General features: G+C 44.2%; 1 protein-coding gene across 1 annotated transcript in view; it reads right to left on the bottom strand.

The window, feature by feature from the left end:
* Positions 1 to 17,646, bottom strand: part of CARNMT1 (carnosine N-methyltransferase 1) — a 34,772-nt gene that overhangs the window by 16,352 nt on the left and 774 nt on the right. The window contains exons 2-12 of the mRNA XM_084278399.1: positions 15,097 to 15,200; positions 14,554 to 14,644; positions 13,869 to 13,917; positions 11,659 to 11,830; positions 11,509 to 11,580; positions 10,424 to 10,530; positions 9,793 to 9,882; positions 5,238 to 5,310; positions 3,643 to 4,140; positions 3,256 to 3,597; positions 130 to 325 (exon numbers count right to left, since the gene is read on the bottom strand). Coding sequence (XP_084134525.1) covers positions 130 to 325; positions 3,256 to 3,597; positions 3,643 to 4,140; positions 5,238 to 5,310; positions 9,793 to 9,882; positions 10,424 to 10,530; positions 11,509 to 11,580; positions 11,659 to 11,830; positions 13,869 to 13,917; positions 14,554 to 14,644; positions 15,097 to 15,125 — 1,719 coding nt within the window. The 5' untranslated portion in view covers positions 15,126 to 15,200. The remainder of the gene's footprint in view (positions 1 to 129; positions 326 to 3,255; positions 3,598 to 3,642; positions 4,141 to 5,237; positions 5,311 to 9,792; positions 9,883 to 10,423; positions 10,531 to 11,508; positions 11,581 to 11,658; positions 11,831 to 13,868; positions 13,918 to 14,553; positions 14,645 to 15,096; positions 15,201 to 17,646) is intronic.

The following is a 17,646-nucleotide window of genomic DNA, read 5'->3' as shown; positions in this document are numbered from 1 at the left end:
ACAGGAGTGAGAAAAATGAAAGCAAAAGCAAAGAAAGTTGGAAGCCTAAAGGTGTGAAAAGCAAATTTAAAAAATCCCAAAGCATTCAGAATTTAATTTTGCAGTATAAAAAAGTCCATTTTAACATACGTCTTCTCCATATTCTTTATTTTCAAACATATGAACGCAGTCATTCACAATGGTCTGTAGTATCTCTTGATTGTGATCAATGCACTTCCGAATCTTGTCAAGGTGAGGAATGAATTGAGGAAGAAGATTCTGTTGGTTAGCTGGGAGAGATTTGAACTGCCTCTCTGTTCTGTTCACTCGTTCATGCATATTCACTCTAAAAAGCAAAATGTTTAAGATTCTTAGATATTCAGAAGCAACACTAAAGATAATTAATTCACTCTAAGCTACTCCAATTACAATGATCAATTTCTTAAGACACAGAAAGCGATCAGACTACCATAATTCCTTACTGTAGAACAAATTTTCAACATTTTTTAAGGTAAAAATGTTTGGTTTAAGCTCTAGTTCTACATTAACATTCTTTTTAACGTGCTGCAGTTTAACAGGATCATTGTCGTCCTGCAGTTTCATAATCATCCACTCATTTCCAGTATGGGTAAGCATTACCTTAATACACAGATCTACAAAATTTAATGAACAACCAGCCCCAAAAGTTATCAAAACCAGCCAGATCGCTTCAAAATCCAATGTTAAGCAATAGCTAAATGCTGTATTTTATACAGAAATAACAAGATCTGAAGTGGCAACAGGGATCCTCAAGAACTGTAAGAGTACCTGGACCTACCAGAGTTCTGGCAGCCACAGTAACTAGGCTACCTCCTTTTAACAGCGTATTTCCCTCAAGTATGACTACTGTAGATTTGCTCATATAACTGATACAAGGTAAAAATAACTCCCCCACTTCACCAAAATAAAAGTTACATAAAAACGGTGACTCTGCTAAAAGTCAAGTTTCTTCTTTCTCTTCCTTTTCCTCACACTTCTGCCCTCAACCTTGTTCTAGCACTTGCCAGGCCTACCACAAAGCTCGTTTAACTAACTAATTGTGAAGAAACCTGTACAAATTTTGCTGGATTTGATTTCTGTCAGTTTAGTAAGTCAAGTTGGCTGAGCACAGCCCTAAGGACTCTAGAGAGGTCACAAAGCCAGAACAAGGGCCACTGCCCCTTTTGGCAGCAGCCAGTCGCCAGTGATGGTATCACATCAAGTCACACTGCAGTTTGTCAGACTTTTGCACTGGGATGCAGCAGCATTGGTGCAACTGCCCCAATTTCAGCTGCAATTCTGTCTGGACATTTGACCAGTTAATACCTCCAACACTACATATACGCTGCTCCAAAGGGCACCTTCACTGCAACAGCTGCACAAAAAAAAAAAAGAGAAAGAATTGTGAGGGGAGACAGCAGAGGGTCTGCTAGCAACCCCGCCCTGATGGCTGAAGACATTGACCTTGACAACATTCCTGCATTCCCTTGATAGAGAAATCACTCACTCTGTAACAAGTTCACAGAACAGGGTGACAATGAAGACAGGGTGCAGACTGGTTGCAGCCAAGTGGAAGGCAGAAAAATGACCAACAAAAAAGTGCAAAATGATCCTCCAGCCTATAGTGTTCTTATCCGTTGTCTGGTTAATACTACATAAAAGGTCTGTGCAGTTTCAATAAAGAGGCTGGAGCATTTTAAAAGACACTGATCACTGAATGGCGTGTCATATACATCAATACAACAACAATAATAAGAAAAACAAACGGATCCTCCATAACAACTTGGCTTAGCATCATCTTCTTGAAAGTTCTATAAAAAAAAATTCTTTGAACCATAATATTCTACCCTTTCATGTTGATTTGTAACCTTCTAGCAGAACTACACAGAACGAATTAAGTCCATATGTCTCCAATAGTCAAGAACTTTAGTCTGAACACATCTCAGTGTATTATTGCCTTGCTTGTACAGATGTTTCCAACTAAACTATTTTTAACTAGAAAGATGTGTAATTTTACTTAAATACACAGTTATTTCTTTGAAGCAGAGGTAAAAACTCAGTTTATGTACTGGAAATCTGAGTCACACCTTTTTATTATGTGTTTACAAAACTTAGGTGCCAAAAAGCAACAGAGATTCACACTTGAGCATGAGGTCAAGAAAGATGTTCACAGCTTCCTAAGGTCAAAATTACATCGCTGATACAAGCAAAGTACAGTTGGCTGTTGGACTAATGGTAATGACTAACCTTACATCGGACTCTCATCTGGACCAAACTCCCAGAAACCAACCAACCAACCAACAAACAAAACCCAAACAACCAAAATAAAGAAACAGTGAAGAGAATAAATACTCATAACATCACCCATGCCTTCCAAGAACCTGTCATCTAAAAATGGTACCTTAGAGTGACAAAAAGGGTCCAGTACACACTAACTGACACAACGGGGGGTTGTCAGCTGATGTGTGTGAGTACATAGCGTAGCTACCTGCAAAGGTGCTCCCCAAACCTAGAGTAAAACTAGAAATTGTACCTAATCAATGTAGAGGACTGCTCTTTTTTTTCGTGTCTGTCCATCCCTCCCTCCCCCTCTCTTGAGTAACTTGTTTTCTCTTCCACTCAATGGAATCGACAGAAAGCAGGGCCCACCCCAGCCTTCACCCTCCTCCCTCTGGGGCCAGCAGGCCAGTTTCTGACTCAATAACCGGCTAGAAAACTAAAGCTGGAACAAAACGGTACCCACTGGGCCTATCAACAGGTCTTTCCTCGCGTGTCAATTAACACACCTTGCCCCGGTAACCGGCACACCGCTGGCGTACCTTTGCCGGCAGGAGCTACGTCTGTTTTGAGCGCTCCTCGGCGCCCGCAACGCACTCTACCGCGGAGGAAGGCAGCCCTTCCCATCGGCTCCCTTCCCAGGAGCGCCGCACTCTTCTGAGAGCCTTTGGGGGCTTCTCTTTTACGCTGCGGAGCGGGCACAGGCACGGAGGCGGCTCCGTGCGCATCCCGAAAGCTCCCTTGCCGAGGCCTCCGCGCCGGCCACAGGGACTGCGCTCCCTGGGGAGAGCAGGCCGGGGAAGGCGGCCCTCCCGACGCGCACGCAGGAGCGCACGGCTCCGAGAGGCAGCCCGGCGCCCCCCGCCCGCCCGAACGGCGGACTCCTGAGCCCTGCGGAGCTCGGGCGGCCGACAGAAGGACGCGGCGGATGGGTCGGGACCCTCCAAGGGGCCCACGCACAAGGCTGCAGGTCGCGGTTACCCGTAGTATCGGAACGCGTTGATGATCCGCCGGAAATGCTCCCGCTCCAGCCGCTCCTCCTCCGTCTCCTCCACCCTGGCCGCAGCCAGCGCTCTCGGCTCTTGCGGCTGCCGCCTCCGCCGCTCGCCGCTCACCGAGGCCGCCGGCTCCGCCTCCGGCTCGCCGCCGCCGCCGCTCGCGCTCTCCCCCGGCCACGGCAGCTGCTCCCGCTCCTCCTCGCGGCCCTGCCGCAGCCCCCTCCGCATCGCCTTGGCTGGCGGATCCCGCTCGCCCGCAGGACGCGGCGGCAGCGGCGACTGCGCTTTGCGGGACACAGTGCACGTGGCGGACATCCCCGCCAGGGCCGCCGGCAATGGTCGCGCGCGGCGCGCACGCTCCCTCGCCTACTTCCCACTCGGGGCGGAGGGCAGCGGCGCGGCGGGCGGGGAAGTGTCGCGAGAAGACGGGCATGGGCTGTGGGTGGGGCCTGCGGCTGAGGCCGTGACGGGCTGATCGCTCCCCGCTCGCCGGCGCATGCTCGGCTCAGCCCCCGCCTGGCCGCGCGTTGGCCTGTGGCAGGGAGGGGGAGGGAGCGCAGTGTAATAGCGCCGGCCCCGGTACGAAACGGCGCGATGTGCAAATTCAGCAGGGAATGAGCCCAGCTCTCCTCTGCCTGGCTGGCCGCTCCGGGCTGCGGTGAGGCCCATTGCCGTGCCCCGGCCGGCAGCGCGGTGAGACAGCCGGGCCGGCAAGAGGGCGCAGGCGCCCGTACCTCTGCCCTGGGCTGCAGCCAGGTTAGCCTCGCTGGAAACGGCCACAGGCCCCTGCTGCAGGGAGGAGAGAGGAAGGAGGGGATCAAGAGGTGACTGGCAACGTCTGGGACACCATTTCACAGAATATGCCGAGCTGGAAGGGACCCATAAGGATCACCGAGCCCAACTCCTGGCTCCACACAGGACCAGCCAAATCAGAGCATGTGACTCAGGACAGTGTCCAGATGCTTCTTGAACTGGCTGGAGGCCAGACACCCACCAAAGTCAGTCTATCACTCTCCTCTTTAGTTGGACAGGGGAGAAAATATATATTGAGAGACTTAGGAGTCAAAATAAGGACAGAGATCATCCTGTAATTAACGACATGGGCAAAACAGACTCAACACAGAGTGAAGGAAAGAAAACTGTCTCATTTATTACACTACACAACACGCACAGTGAAACTGGAGTCGGATAATGAGAAGCGCGACCGCATCTTAAAACAACGCGACCAGATCTTAAAGCACCTTCCCTCATCCCTCCCTTCTTAGCAGACTTCAGTCATGGTTTCACTCCCTTCTTCCCCCCCATTGTGGCACAGGGTGGGGCAGGGACTGGGAAAATAGGGGCTTCGGTCAGTTCCTTGTGAGTTGGTTTCCTTCCTGGCCGGGGAGAGGGCCTTCATTCCACACACCCTTCCCTGGCTGCACTGTGGGGAGACAGTTCCTGCATCCACAGGAGACAGTTCTCCACGAACTCTTCCAACGTGAGTCCTTCCCCACAGGCCTCCAGCTCTTCATCAGCTGCCCCACCGTGGATCACTGCTATGGCAGGCAGTAATAAATCACAACGTCTCTCAGTCCCAGTCCTCCACGGGGTCACAAGCTGCTCCTTACAGCAGCCATTTTCTGCAGCCCCCCTGTTCTCTCCCAGCACCCAGCTATGCAAAACTGCAACAACAAACCAAGGCTCTCCTCCTAAGACTCCCCCTCCAGACCCTTCACCTCATTGCCCGCCTCTGGACACTCTCCAAATATTTTTATATCACTCTTGTACTGTGGCACCCAAGACTACACACAGTACCGTAAGAGATTTCCCCCCAGGGTAACACACTTTCACCCAGAGAACAACCGCACACATGCTCCTCCACCTGACCGAGCCTGCTTGGCTGAGTGATGACACCCTCCCCGAGTCCCGCAGGAGGTCACCACGCTCCTTTCCAAATGGCTTTTGAAAAGAGGTAGCCCTCACCAGAGGGCCTCCTTCTTAAAGGCCCACCCCCCCTCTGTCAGAGAACGTGAGTAGCACCGTCCTACATCACTGCCTACAGAATTGTAGGAAGTAGTAGTCATAAGGGGAACAAGAGGGAGAAGGTTTTTGGCACACCTTCTTCTTTCTGTGGAAACAACAGTATCAACCTCCGAAAGGGAATGTTCTCACTTTATTCTTACTATTAACAGTTTTCTTTACTCTTACTCTCTTGCAACTATGTTAACTGGGTAGTTTTTTTTACTGTAAAATGGTTCAGTGTTGGTGCTGGAGCAAAAGCACAGACATTACTCCCAACTGGACGGACAGAAGTGTCGTAGTTCCCAAGGGCACATTAAGTGATCTCCTAAAGCAGCAAACACTGCTTATGTGACAAAAAAACTCCAACATACAAGTCAGTAACATATAGTGTAAATAGAAATTCAGCTTCGAGGCCTTGCAGGTTGGAGAGGGAAACAATAGCTCGGCAAGATGAAATGTTTGTTCCTACTACATCAGTGTTTATGACTACTACCTTATCAGGTTCCTTCCATTATTTTGACACCAGAAGATTAAGAAATCACCTTCTGCTGTTAATGCAATCCTGTAGTTGCACTCATGTGTGTATATATACGTCATTAGCCTGTTTTGTAGAACACCACTTCTATCACTGTGTTTCTAAACACACGGAAGATGCTTTGTGAAGCTTTTCTCTGGCTATGACAGACTGAAGTTACAGCCAGCAGTTGACACCAATTAAAAAAGAAAAACAAACACTCATGCTTTCTTTACAACAAGAACCATGAGGTGCTTCCTGCAGCAATTACCAACCAGTTAGAGCTATCACAGCCCTGATGGTCAAAAGGTATCTGCTGGGGCGAACTAGATGTTTCCTGCCCAGAGTTGTATCACCTTCAAATCAAAAGCATTTTGCCAAAACATCAGTGTTGCAGGGAAATTCTGTAAACTTCTACACCAGCACCTGAAATACTGTATCTCCCAGAGAGACTCAGAAGAGTTTACTATTTTTTCCCACCTAGGTGAGATGCTGTACTGACTGGCAAGGGTATGCACAATTTTGGCACCACAGGTGATCCTCGCCAGTTTCTAGAGTTTGTCCATGGTAGAGCCCAAATTTTTCTGCTTTTTTTACTGCTTTTTATGGGCAATGAATCTTTCCAATCCCTTTTGAACCTGCTGGCACTCTTTGACTCCTATGGCAAGAAATCTCAGAAGCTCACTATCTGCTATGTGAACTACCACCTCCACCTGTGTGAAATGCCACCTTAATATAGTTGGTCAGTCTGTTTTAAGACAATAAGTGCCCCAAAACTAGTATTTGTACAACTTGTCTGTACTCACTCAACTCAGAACTTTCAATATTTTTTAAACCTTCACCTTTTTTCCTCTTTGGTTTTTGTTCCAGGATGAGAGACTCACAGCATTTTAGTCACTCCTCACAAAGTGGTTGCTCTGTTCCTTTGATCACATTAGTGGCCCTTCTTTCCACTGCACTGTGGACTCCCTCCAGATGTAAAAACTGGAAGTGCCCAACACTGAAAAAGCTGGTCCACTGGTTTAACCTGGGTGCAAAGCAGTACCACCTCTATTGTTTGCAGTACCATTCCATAAGATGCCTGCCTACCTAATATTTTGATGCAGCTTCACAGTAAGGGTGACTGAGCACTGGAACTGGCTGCCCAGAGGGATTGTGGAATCTCCTTCTTTGGAAACATTCAAGGCCCATCTGCACATGTTCTTGTGTGACCTAACCTGCGTGATCCTGCTCTGGCAGGGGGATTGGACTGGATCTTTCAAGGTCCCTTCCAACCCCAACATTCTGAGATATGCCTGTGGCCCATGGAAGAATCACACAGAGCTGAATTCCTTGCCCCTGGATTAAGAGTACTTGAGAAGGCTTGCCATGATCTGCAATCGTACCATCTGCAATCAAAATCTTGGTGACTTAATTGCTCACTCCCTCCCCTGAATCACTGCTAAACTTGCTTAATAAAGTCACTCAGGGACTGCCAACACTGAAATTCCTTCTGCTGAGAGGAGCCCATTAAGTCTTAACCCTTCACTTCCTATCCACCTCAATTCATAAAGGAGGCCCTTGTGTTCCTCTGGAACTAATACATCATTTTCAGTTGTACTCACACATTTCTCCATGTAAGAAAACCCTTCAGAAGTGTATCAAAGGGACAGTGTGAGCCTGTGCATTCTGTGTAGGGATAGGAAAAGCAACAACAAAAGTTCTTCCTTTCACTACTGCACTGGGCTTACCTAGAAAGGTTTTGGTAAGGTGGGAGCTACTGGGGTGGCTGCTCTAAGATGCCAGAATCTTCCCCCACATCATACAAAACCAATGCCAGCTGGCTCCAAGACAGACCCTGCCACTGGCCAAGGCTGTGCCCATCAGTGGCAGTGGAAAAAAAAAAGAGCAGCTGTGCAACAACCGCCAAGAAGAGAGGAGTGAGGAAGGAGTAAAGGAGGAAGTCTTTACGGAAAAGCCTGTATGGAGGCTTTATGGAAAGCATAGCATTACTGTGATGGGAGTCCCAGGACACCGCTGCTTACCAAGATGGTCCCGGATGCAGCAGAGTCCTGACCCCAACCCCCATTACCCCTCCTGCCACAGGTGGAGGATGTAGAGAAAAGTGATGTTGTGAAGGTGAATCCAGGAAGGGAGGGGCAGGAGGAAGGTGGTTCAAGATCTGTTCTTATCATCCTATTCTGGTCTTAACCGGCGATAAGTTAATTTCTCTGAGTCAGATCTGTATTGCCTGTGACAGTAACTGCTGAGTGATCTCTCCCAGTCCCAATTTTGACCCACAAGCCTTTTGATGTGTTTTCTTCCCTATCCAGCTGAGGAGGGGGCATGGTAAAGAGCAGCTTAGTAGGCACTTGGTGGCTAGCGAAGCACAAGCTGCCACAACCATCCAAGTATTAGCTCATCTCTTACAGTTACACCTCTTCTGAAGACAAATACAGACCAGAAACACAGTTGGAAGTCCAAGAAGTCCATCACTGCATTCCAGCAATTGAAACTTGAAGAATTTACCGCAAAATAATAGAGTGCATTGCCTCAAACACAGCTTTACACAGCTCTAATCTGAAGACCTCGTCCTTATACAGAGGTTGAAGACTCCAAATACTTTTAGCAATAAAGCATTATATTTCCATCACCACAATCAGTTCACCTGATACATAGCAAGTAATATAGCCCATCCTCTGCTTTTCATGTCTGTAGTCTAATTTTTATTCTGCCTGATAAAAATGTAGGAGGCTCTATAGAAAGTGTAAGAGTTAAGTCAGGACTTATTCAGCAACCAAAGATGATTCAACTTTCCAGTTCATCTAAATTTGAACACAAATACTACAACAAAATGTTAACATAAATTTAGCTTACCTGCTTTATGAACTCTTTAATTAGTATAATTTCAATCTGAGATATGAAAATTAAAATTATTTCTTCCCTCCTGCTCCTGAAGCTTGCATCTAGTAGTCCATGCCATCCCAATAATCAATCTTCACAAAATACATGTACTTACCCTTCCTAATGATACATTTGCAACAACTTATTCCCCCACCTTTTTTCAACATCCTGACTTCTGTCCAGGTTTCTTTGGTCTTTAAACAAACATCCATTCCCAATTGCTCCAAACAGTACAAACCAGAAAAATTACTTTTCACATTCAATTACTTTTAGCAAGCCTAAGTAAGTTCAGTTATGATGCATTCAGTAACAGCTTCAGTTACTCAATAAGTAGCGTAACAGCTTGTACAATCTTAAACTATTGCCACAGCTCCTCTAACCATGATTGTCAATTCCTAGAAGCTTGTAAAAAAAAAAAGAGGTAATACTGTTATTCCTATATGAACAATCCAAATCGCATTCATCCATGCTTAAATACACTTAATCCAAAAGAAATTCATCTTTGTAGTTTAGTTTTTGTTCACAAGAATCGCTTATGCCATTTAAATGTATGCATTCAGTCAGGTTAACACTACCAGTGATACACATCCACGCCTGTTGTATAAACTGGTACTCTGGATGCACATGTAACATCTGCCAAGTTGGGTGACTTGCCAAGTGGGATAGTTTTGGGGTTTTCGAGCTGTATCACACAGAATCCAAGCTTTCTACATTACAAAGCTGTGACCTGCTGATCTAAAATAAGAAGTACATATTTAGCATGCAGAATCATTTCTCTGTTTGCACATGACATTGTATATTAGAAGCTAATACCACCACCATGTCTGCTTTCACTGATGTTTTGTCCCATATTCCTCCTATTCCTCTTTTTTCAATATTTGTTTTATCATTAGATGACAGTGGATCAATCTGTTATTTCAGAGCATCCAATTTCAGGGAACTGATTTAAAGTTAGAGCTTATGATGACTTTGAGTAACGGGCAAACCCATATAAAGACTGTAATACATGTATATGGGGAGATTCAGATCTCTACAATCCTTGCGGTACTTTCATATAAAAGGATTAGTTTCTCATTAACTTGAAATGGGGTAAGTAGATTCAGTTTCCAGTAAAATTACTTCCTTCCTTCATTTTTTTTAATTCTTGTATTATATCACAATACACACAGGATAAAAGCTCATCTTGGGGTCTTGTTCCATCCAAATAAACTGAGAAAGACAAAAGAGAATGTTTTCATGAGTTCTACACCAGTCACCTGTAATTGCCAGCTGCTAAGTTTTCAGTATTCCTATAGGTGCAATAAAAGATGAAAAATAAACAGCAAGAACACCTTTTTTCCCAAATATATTTTACATGTTAAAAAATAACATAATGGAAAAGACTTTGGCACTTATCATACAAGAGGAACAGAGAAGGTAACTCCAGCTGATCACAGGACTTCAGCCAGGATTTTAAATCTCTTCTGAAGAATTCTGCATCAGTACTGCCTCAGAAGCTTCTTGTTTAGCCATGTGCATATATGCACACACAAACGAGCTTGTTAAATGAACTTAATTTGTGATCAGAACATTTCTATTTTTAACTTCATATGCTTCCACTTGAACAATAAAACAAAAGGTCCAAACCTACTGCCCAAATGCCACAAAAATATCTGAAAACTGTCTCACACAAAAATCCCCACACCCCAGCAAAAACCACAGAAGTGACACACTTAAGCATTTTATAATTTTAAAATTAAGAATACCATACCAATGTTACTTGCATTCTCCTCCAATTCATTTTTATATTTCAGATACATAGGCCATACGTGTCCATCGAAGTACCCCGGTGTATCTGCTGGCTGATAGACTCTGGTGCTACACAGAAATATATTTGCATGGAAGTTTTAAATTTTTCCCCTAGTGTCAGCTGGTTTAATAAGAACATCTATCCAAAATGACAACAGGTTGGCAGGCTACCTAACTCTTCAAGCAAAGGAGGTTCCTTTGCTTTAATATATTCTGTGATATGAACTCTAGTTAACTTACCTAATTCTGTCAATAACATTATATTTAAGATGTGATAAAAGGTTTTGTATTTTTTTTTAAAACTGATAAAGTTGTTCTACATAAATTAAGCTGTACAGAAATTCTCAAGTTTTGCATGACTGGCCATTTTGCCTACTCACTTCCAGCCTGGAAACTGAAGTTCTTTAAAGCCGAGTCTAGTGAGAAACCAAGAAAGCAGAATCAACCAAAGCCAATTGAAACAGAGGATTTCTTCATTCAGCCAGCAGATTCTGACTTCGTGCACATGTATTGCTCCAAGCATATAGTATTGCTCCAAAGGCTGGAGACAAGTCAAGCTGGCTCAATTACCTAAATCAGATATACGGTACAACTAATGCACAGTCTAATAAAGTGCACACTAAAACCCACACATGAACATTGTTACTTTAATAGTAATCATGATGTAGGTGTACTCAACCAAGGATAAGACAGCTTAGCATTTTTTAAGCTGTTTCTCATTTAAAATATTGTTGAACTCCAATATGCAGTCAGTAACCCACATAATTTGATCTCCAGATAAATTATTTTTTCGGTGTCTGTAAAACATTCAATATCCCTGTGTTCTAAAATGCAAGCTTCTCCCTCCCCCAAACCTACACACCTCTGTGTGCTTTTGTTAGTGAGGGTTAAATACCCACAGAGACATCCCTGGGAATCAGAGTACAGATGGTCCCAAAAGCTTACGCTGTTACGCTTAGCAAATGCTGAAGAAAAGCCAGTGCAAAAGAACCACTGCAGGTGAGAGGGTACCATGGCCCTCTGGGAGCATTAACTGAATAATCTTACCTCCTCCTCCTTTTGCACTCTTCATAAGGTAGGGTCAAAAAATATCTTCTATCCCACAGTTCATTAAGCGGCCTAAGATAATAATATATTTAGTTCCCTTGTATTGCTTAGGGCAGCTTTTAATCTACCAGGTTGCATGTTACTGCTTACTCATAATTGTATAGCAGAAAGCCTTCAACAATCAGGATATAGACATCATCTGTATTTTTCAGATTTTCAGGTCTACTCAGCGGGTCCTCTGTCACAACACCCGAGCTTGCTGCTCTTTCCATCCAATCACGAATGCTTTTCACCATTTCATCCATATAGAGGGCATCAAGCACTAGATGGAAACAGAAAGTTAGGCACCTCTTAAAAGCAGAGCATTAAAAAAAAAGTGAAGAATCCTTACGTCCTCCTAGGTTAACCACTAAGAATCAATCCACATACAAGTGTAGATGGATAGGAATAGGATTACCCCCGAAATTCTCTCACTCACATATAAGTAGTTCCATGTTTGCAAGTGATGATGATACTCTGAAACTAAAGCTTTCCCCAGGAATGGGGTATTTCTGGTGGCCAAGGTCTCTGTGGAACCAGGTGTCTCAATCAACTTCACAACCTTTCCCTTGACAACAGGAAGAACAGGGACTGTTCTCCCATTCCACAGAACTTGTAAAAACTTACTTACCCTGAGACCTCCACCTTTCTGTCAAACATCACTGACACAAGTGAAGGGCTCTCAAATTTTTGCTTTGGGTTTTTATTTGGTTTCAGATATTCAGAGGGTGGGGATGGATGGATTAAATTGAAAGGCTGAATATGAGCCAGCAGTGTGCCCGAGCAGCCAAGAAGGCCAATGGCATCCTGGCCTGTATCAAAAACAGTGTGGCCAGTAGGAAGTAATTGTAATTGTGCCCCTGTACTCAGCATTGGTGAAGCCACACCTCGAGTACTGTGTGCAGTTCTGGGCTCCCCAACATAAAAAGGACATTGAGGTCCTCGAGTGAGTCCAGAGAAGGGCAACCAGGCTGGTGAAGGGGCTGGAGGGCAAATCCTACGAGGAACAGCTGAGGGAGCTGGGGATGTTTAGCCTGGAGAGGAGGAGGCTGAGGGGAGACCTTATCACCACCTACAACTACCTGAAGGGAGGTTGTAGAGAGGTGGGCGATGGCCTCTTCAGCCAGGTGACAGGAGGTAGGACAAGGGGAAATGGCATGAAGCTGTGCCAAGGGAGGTTTAGATTGGATATTAGAAAAATTTTTTTTACTGAAAGAGTTGTGAGGGCCTGGAACAGGCTGCCCAGGGAGGGGGTTGAGTCACCTCCCCTTGGTGTGTTCAAAAAAAGGGTAGATGAGGTACTCAGAGATATGGTTTAGCATAGGATGGGAATGGTTGGACTTGATGATCTTCAAACGTCTTTTCCAACCTTGTGATTCTGTCATTCTGTGATTCTGTGAAAGGACAGTGACATACAAAGCAAAACAGAACAATGTAGCATCTGGTTTTGTCTTTAGACCTGTAATAACGTATTAAATAAGTACTGAATGGTAGAGAGAAGGCAGCTGTTGGGTAGCATAAAAGCACCTCTAAAATGTGTTTTAAGAGCAACATTAAACCCAGATACCAGAATGTCCAACCTATCCCTCCAGTTTCACATTCCAGTTTTGTGAATTCTAGAAGCTGAGCCAAAGACTGCTTAGCTGGAATGGGTCAGGTTTTAGATACAAGTTCTGGCCAATGTTCCTGAGTAGTAATACATTTTTGTGATCATCAAGCATTAACAGAAGGTAGCAAACAACCAATTGTTGACAACTCAATATGACCTGAACTAAAGCACTGGCCTAAAGTTGATCTTTATCTAGAAGTTTTTAAGACTAAATTGGCACAGTTAGCCAGCATTAATCATGAGCTTCAAATCATTTGGTCTCTACGTGAGATCTGATGTGAAAAGAAGGCATCAGAATCAGGCCCAAGTTTTGACCAATTTGGAAAATGGTGAAGGAGCTCAATGGTGATATCCCACCAGTTAATTATCAAACAAAAAAAAGAATCCATCATTACATCAAAAGCGATGATATTAAACTTATGCTGGTGCTAGAAGCCAAGACTTTCGATTGGTCAGTACCATCTTCTACCTCAGCAGAAAGCCGTAGGAATAGAGGTAATGATCGAAAAGAGAAAAGGAAAGGTCAAGCCCTTGTCTGAGCTATTTACTAGCTCAGCAAGTAAGACGAGATAAACTGAGCAAATGGTTGCCCTTAAACAATGATTTTCTTACTGCCTGGTTCAGAAGGGAAGAGGCACAGGGGGTAGAGAGGAAGAAGCTCAGCACAGCAGAGTTTCAGTACAATGTTCAAAGGCAATGCAAAGTTACTAACCATCATATAGCTTAAATCCACGATGATCTGTTTCTACTTCGGACTCTGGCTGAAAGAGGCAAAGAAGGAGTATTTTTAAGGCTGCTTAAAGACTACTTACACAGGTATATACTTTTAAATTACAAGTGTAAGGGTTATACACCTTTGTATCCCAATCAATTTAATTTAGCCTCAAAATTAAACTGCTGCATACAACTATTAGAATAGAATATAAACTCTAATGTAGAAAAACAAATTCTCCAGATCACACCTCTAGTTCACTGAAGTTTTACTTCACTAACAGGAACTGCTTCCCCCTCCTTAACAAACAACTCCAATGTAAAGACAAAAGCTGTTTTTCTGTTTTGATTTGGGAAACGAAAACCAACCTACTTTAGGTTGGTTTAACTAAACTGGTAGGGTTAACAGAACAATATGATTAACTTCATTAGCACTCAGTATCTTGAAAAATGCATCCAACATACACCTGTTCCCTATTTTAAAAGGGATATCAAAGACAACAGTAAAGTACTGTTTGCTGAGTATACTCAGTGCTTTTGGTCACTAAAGTTCAATTGCACCAGTGCTCGTTTTATTTATCTCTCCTGATGCTACCATTATTCTAAGCAGCACAAACCTCTGAAGTTTATCAAAAGGAGAACTGTAAAGAGAAGAAATGATATGAAAATCTAGTCAAGCTTATTACCTTAAAGAAGTCATCTTGAGAGATTATATCACAGTTGGGAAGTATTTCCTCAAGCTTTTTGGCCAGCGTTGTTTTCCCGCCATTTGTTACACTGAGTTAGAAAACATAACAAATAGTGCATCAAGGGAAAAAAAAAAATCTATCTTTTAAACATATGTACAAGCTCACGCATATGTTTCTGTGCAGTTAGGGTAAACCACAAAGACACAATCCAATCCCCTCCTCCCCCCCTCAAAAAAAAAAAGAGTTTATTCCTGTTAAATACACTCTACATCTAGAAATTTTCTGGCAGGTTCCAGCAGCTTTCAGACAGTAAATCTAGCTGTGCCAAAAAAATTGCTTAGTTAGTGGTGGTCCCAGAGGTGTGAAACGCAGACAGGAACAATGCCTTATGAGTTGCATGCCATGAAGTAAGAGAATTATGCATTGCATCTGTGATCTATTTAAAAAAAATATCCATTCATAAATAAAAATTACATCACCTCATTCCAAAAGGAAGCCCAGTCTTGAGCTGTAGAGGAAATTTAATTTGCTAATACTTACCCTCCAAGGCCGATAACCAACACTGTCATAGTTGGTTTTCTCCTCACGTCTTCCTTTCCACTGTCAAAGGTGAAATCTCTTAACTCAGCAACACAGAAAGCCACCTTGCATAATGAAACAGCAATTATAGAGAATATATTTATCTCTTCTTTTTCTTTTCAAAAAGCTACTAGCAGAATGCCAACTGCTTGTTCTAATGCTAACAAAAAAATACAAGCCACATGACAGATTTCAATAAGCTTTACCCTCAGACAGCATTACAATCATTTGTGGAGAACTTTGGGACACAGTTCTATCAACAGTAACACCACAGAAGTCCCTAAAGAAAAGCACAATCACTAGATCAAGCATTAATGGTGCATAAAAAAATGAGGCAAACAGAAGCTGTGGTGGTAAAGCAAAAAAACCTTAAAAAAAGAACCCAGTGATGAGGAGAAAAACGGTTACAATGTTTTAAAAAATTCATTAGCAATTATAACAAACAGGAGTGAGTTTTCAGCTGAACAAACTCCCTCCAGCTTACCATCCAATTACTGGTTCTTGCAAAGGTATCAAAGCAGGACAGGTGACAATGGGGCTGCTTCTCTTGGCAGCAGCACTAGTCTACAAAGACTGTCAAACCAGCATAACGCTTGTCAAACATTGCTTTCCAAGAGCACACACCAATTAACAACTGTTTAACCATGCACAAACACACTGTTTTTCACAGGCTCTTTCCTCCTAGGTCATACTTGGGGAGGTAAGGCCTCTGCCACCTGAAGGGACTGAGCAGGTAACACTGCCTCCCCAACAAACAAGTATCTGTACTCTACTAGAAAAAGACTGTTACAGGGCACTGGTATGAAAGTAAAACCCACACTATTGCTGTTAAAGTAAGCTTTAGCTGTACTGACTCTGAAATAATAAAGTCCTTTTGTATTTGGTACAAGGACTAGAAGTTCAAGTTTAACCTAATGAAGCTCAACACAGCTTTGCTGTGTTGAGCAAAGGTGTTGCACTTGGGCCAGAGGAATCCCAGGCACATACACAGACTGAGAGAAGAGGTCCTGAGGAGTAGCCCTGCTGAGAAGGACCTGGGTGTCATGGTTGATGAGAAACTTAACATGAGCCAGCAGTGTGCTCTTGCAGCTCGCAAGGCCAATGGTATCCTGGGCGCCATCAGAAGAGAGGTGGCCAGCAGGGACAGGGAGGTCATTGTCCCTCTCTGCTCTGCCCTCGTGAGGCCCCATCTGGAGTCCTGTGTCCAGATCTGGGGCCCCCAATACAAGAAAGATGTGGAACTGTTGGAGAGGGTTCAGAGGAGCCACAAAGATGATTAGAGGGCTGGAGCACCTCCCCTATGAGGAGAGGCTGAGGGAGCTGGGCTTGTTCAGCCTGGAGAAGAGAAGGCTGCAGGGGACCTCATTGCAGCCTTCCAGTACCTGAAGGTGTGGGCACGTGGCTGTGGCTGATTGAGGCCATAGTTACATCTCGCTGCAGCCCTGCTTGCAAAACAGCCCATGGGAAAGCTTTGCTTCTTGCTGAAGATCAAGACAAAGTAAATCACTGATAGAAAGCTAAAGCATGACAACAAGAAACTGTAATAAGAGCTCTCTGTACTTAGAAATTCTGCTGTGGTGATAGAAACCTGATACTACGTAGATGGCCTTTTCCCCCCTCCTTTTCCTGACCCCTAACTATGTGTGAAGCAATTATGACATCTCCTTTGAAAGGGTACTTAAAGAGCAGCCAGCTTGAATTAAAGTGAACTGATTGCTTTTAACCATATTGGTATGCAGTCTTCTCCTAGCACCTCTCTGTACTTCCAAAGGCTCTGGATGTAAAATATTTCCCAAGATCTGGATTTTGGACAAGTGGAATTGCAACATAAATGGAACATACAAAGAGGAGGGGAATCAACTTTTTAAAAGGGTAGACAATGTCAGGACAAGGGGGAACGGACTAAAGCTAAAGGAAGTAAGTTTTAGATTAGATATTAGGAGGAAGTTCTTTACAGAGAGAGTGGTGAGGCGCTGGAACAGGCTGCCCAGAGAGGTAGGGTGAATGCCCCATCCCCGGGGGTGCTCAAGGCCAGGCTGGATGGAGCCCTGGGAAACCCTGTCTAGATCATGCCTGGAGGTTGGTGGCCCTGACTGTGGCAGGGGGTCAGAACTCTAATCCTTGGGGCCTCTTCCAACCCAGACTATTCTATGATTCAACTGTTGCAGAGGTCTGTGATGTGATCTCTGCTTGGTTAATTTTTTCTGTTAGGTTAAAAAAAAAAATAAGGGGGACATACTGAGTAGTCCAAGAGTCACAACCAGTGTGACAGCCAGGGCCCTGCAATGGTGCTGCAACACTCACAAGCAGCTGGCTCCACCAAGTAGCATGCAAAGGCTTTCTAAGAGTATTACAAATCCCAAGTTTAATGCTACATCACACGCTTGTGGTACTGGCTGCTTGCTTGTTCAACGAGCACCCACACGAGCCCTGTTCCCTCAGGAAGCTGTGAGGCTCAGTCCAAAAAACACCCCCATGCTTGGCTCCAAGAGCCACCAGTAAACCTTGTTT

This window comes from Gallinula chloropus (genome assembly GCF_964237585.1).
Source record: "Gallinula chloropus genome assembly, chromosome: Z".
Lineage (NCBI taxonomy): Eukaryota > Metazoa > Chordata > Aves > Gruiformes > Rallidae > Gallinula > Gallinula chloropus.
Note: the sequence above shows the minus strand (reverse complement) of the source record. Positions and strands in the feature narration are given on the sequence as shown.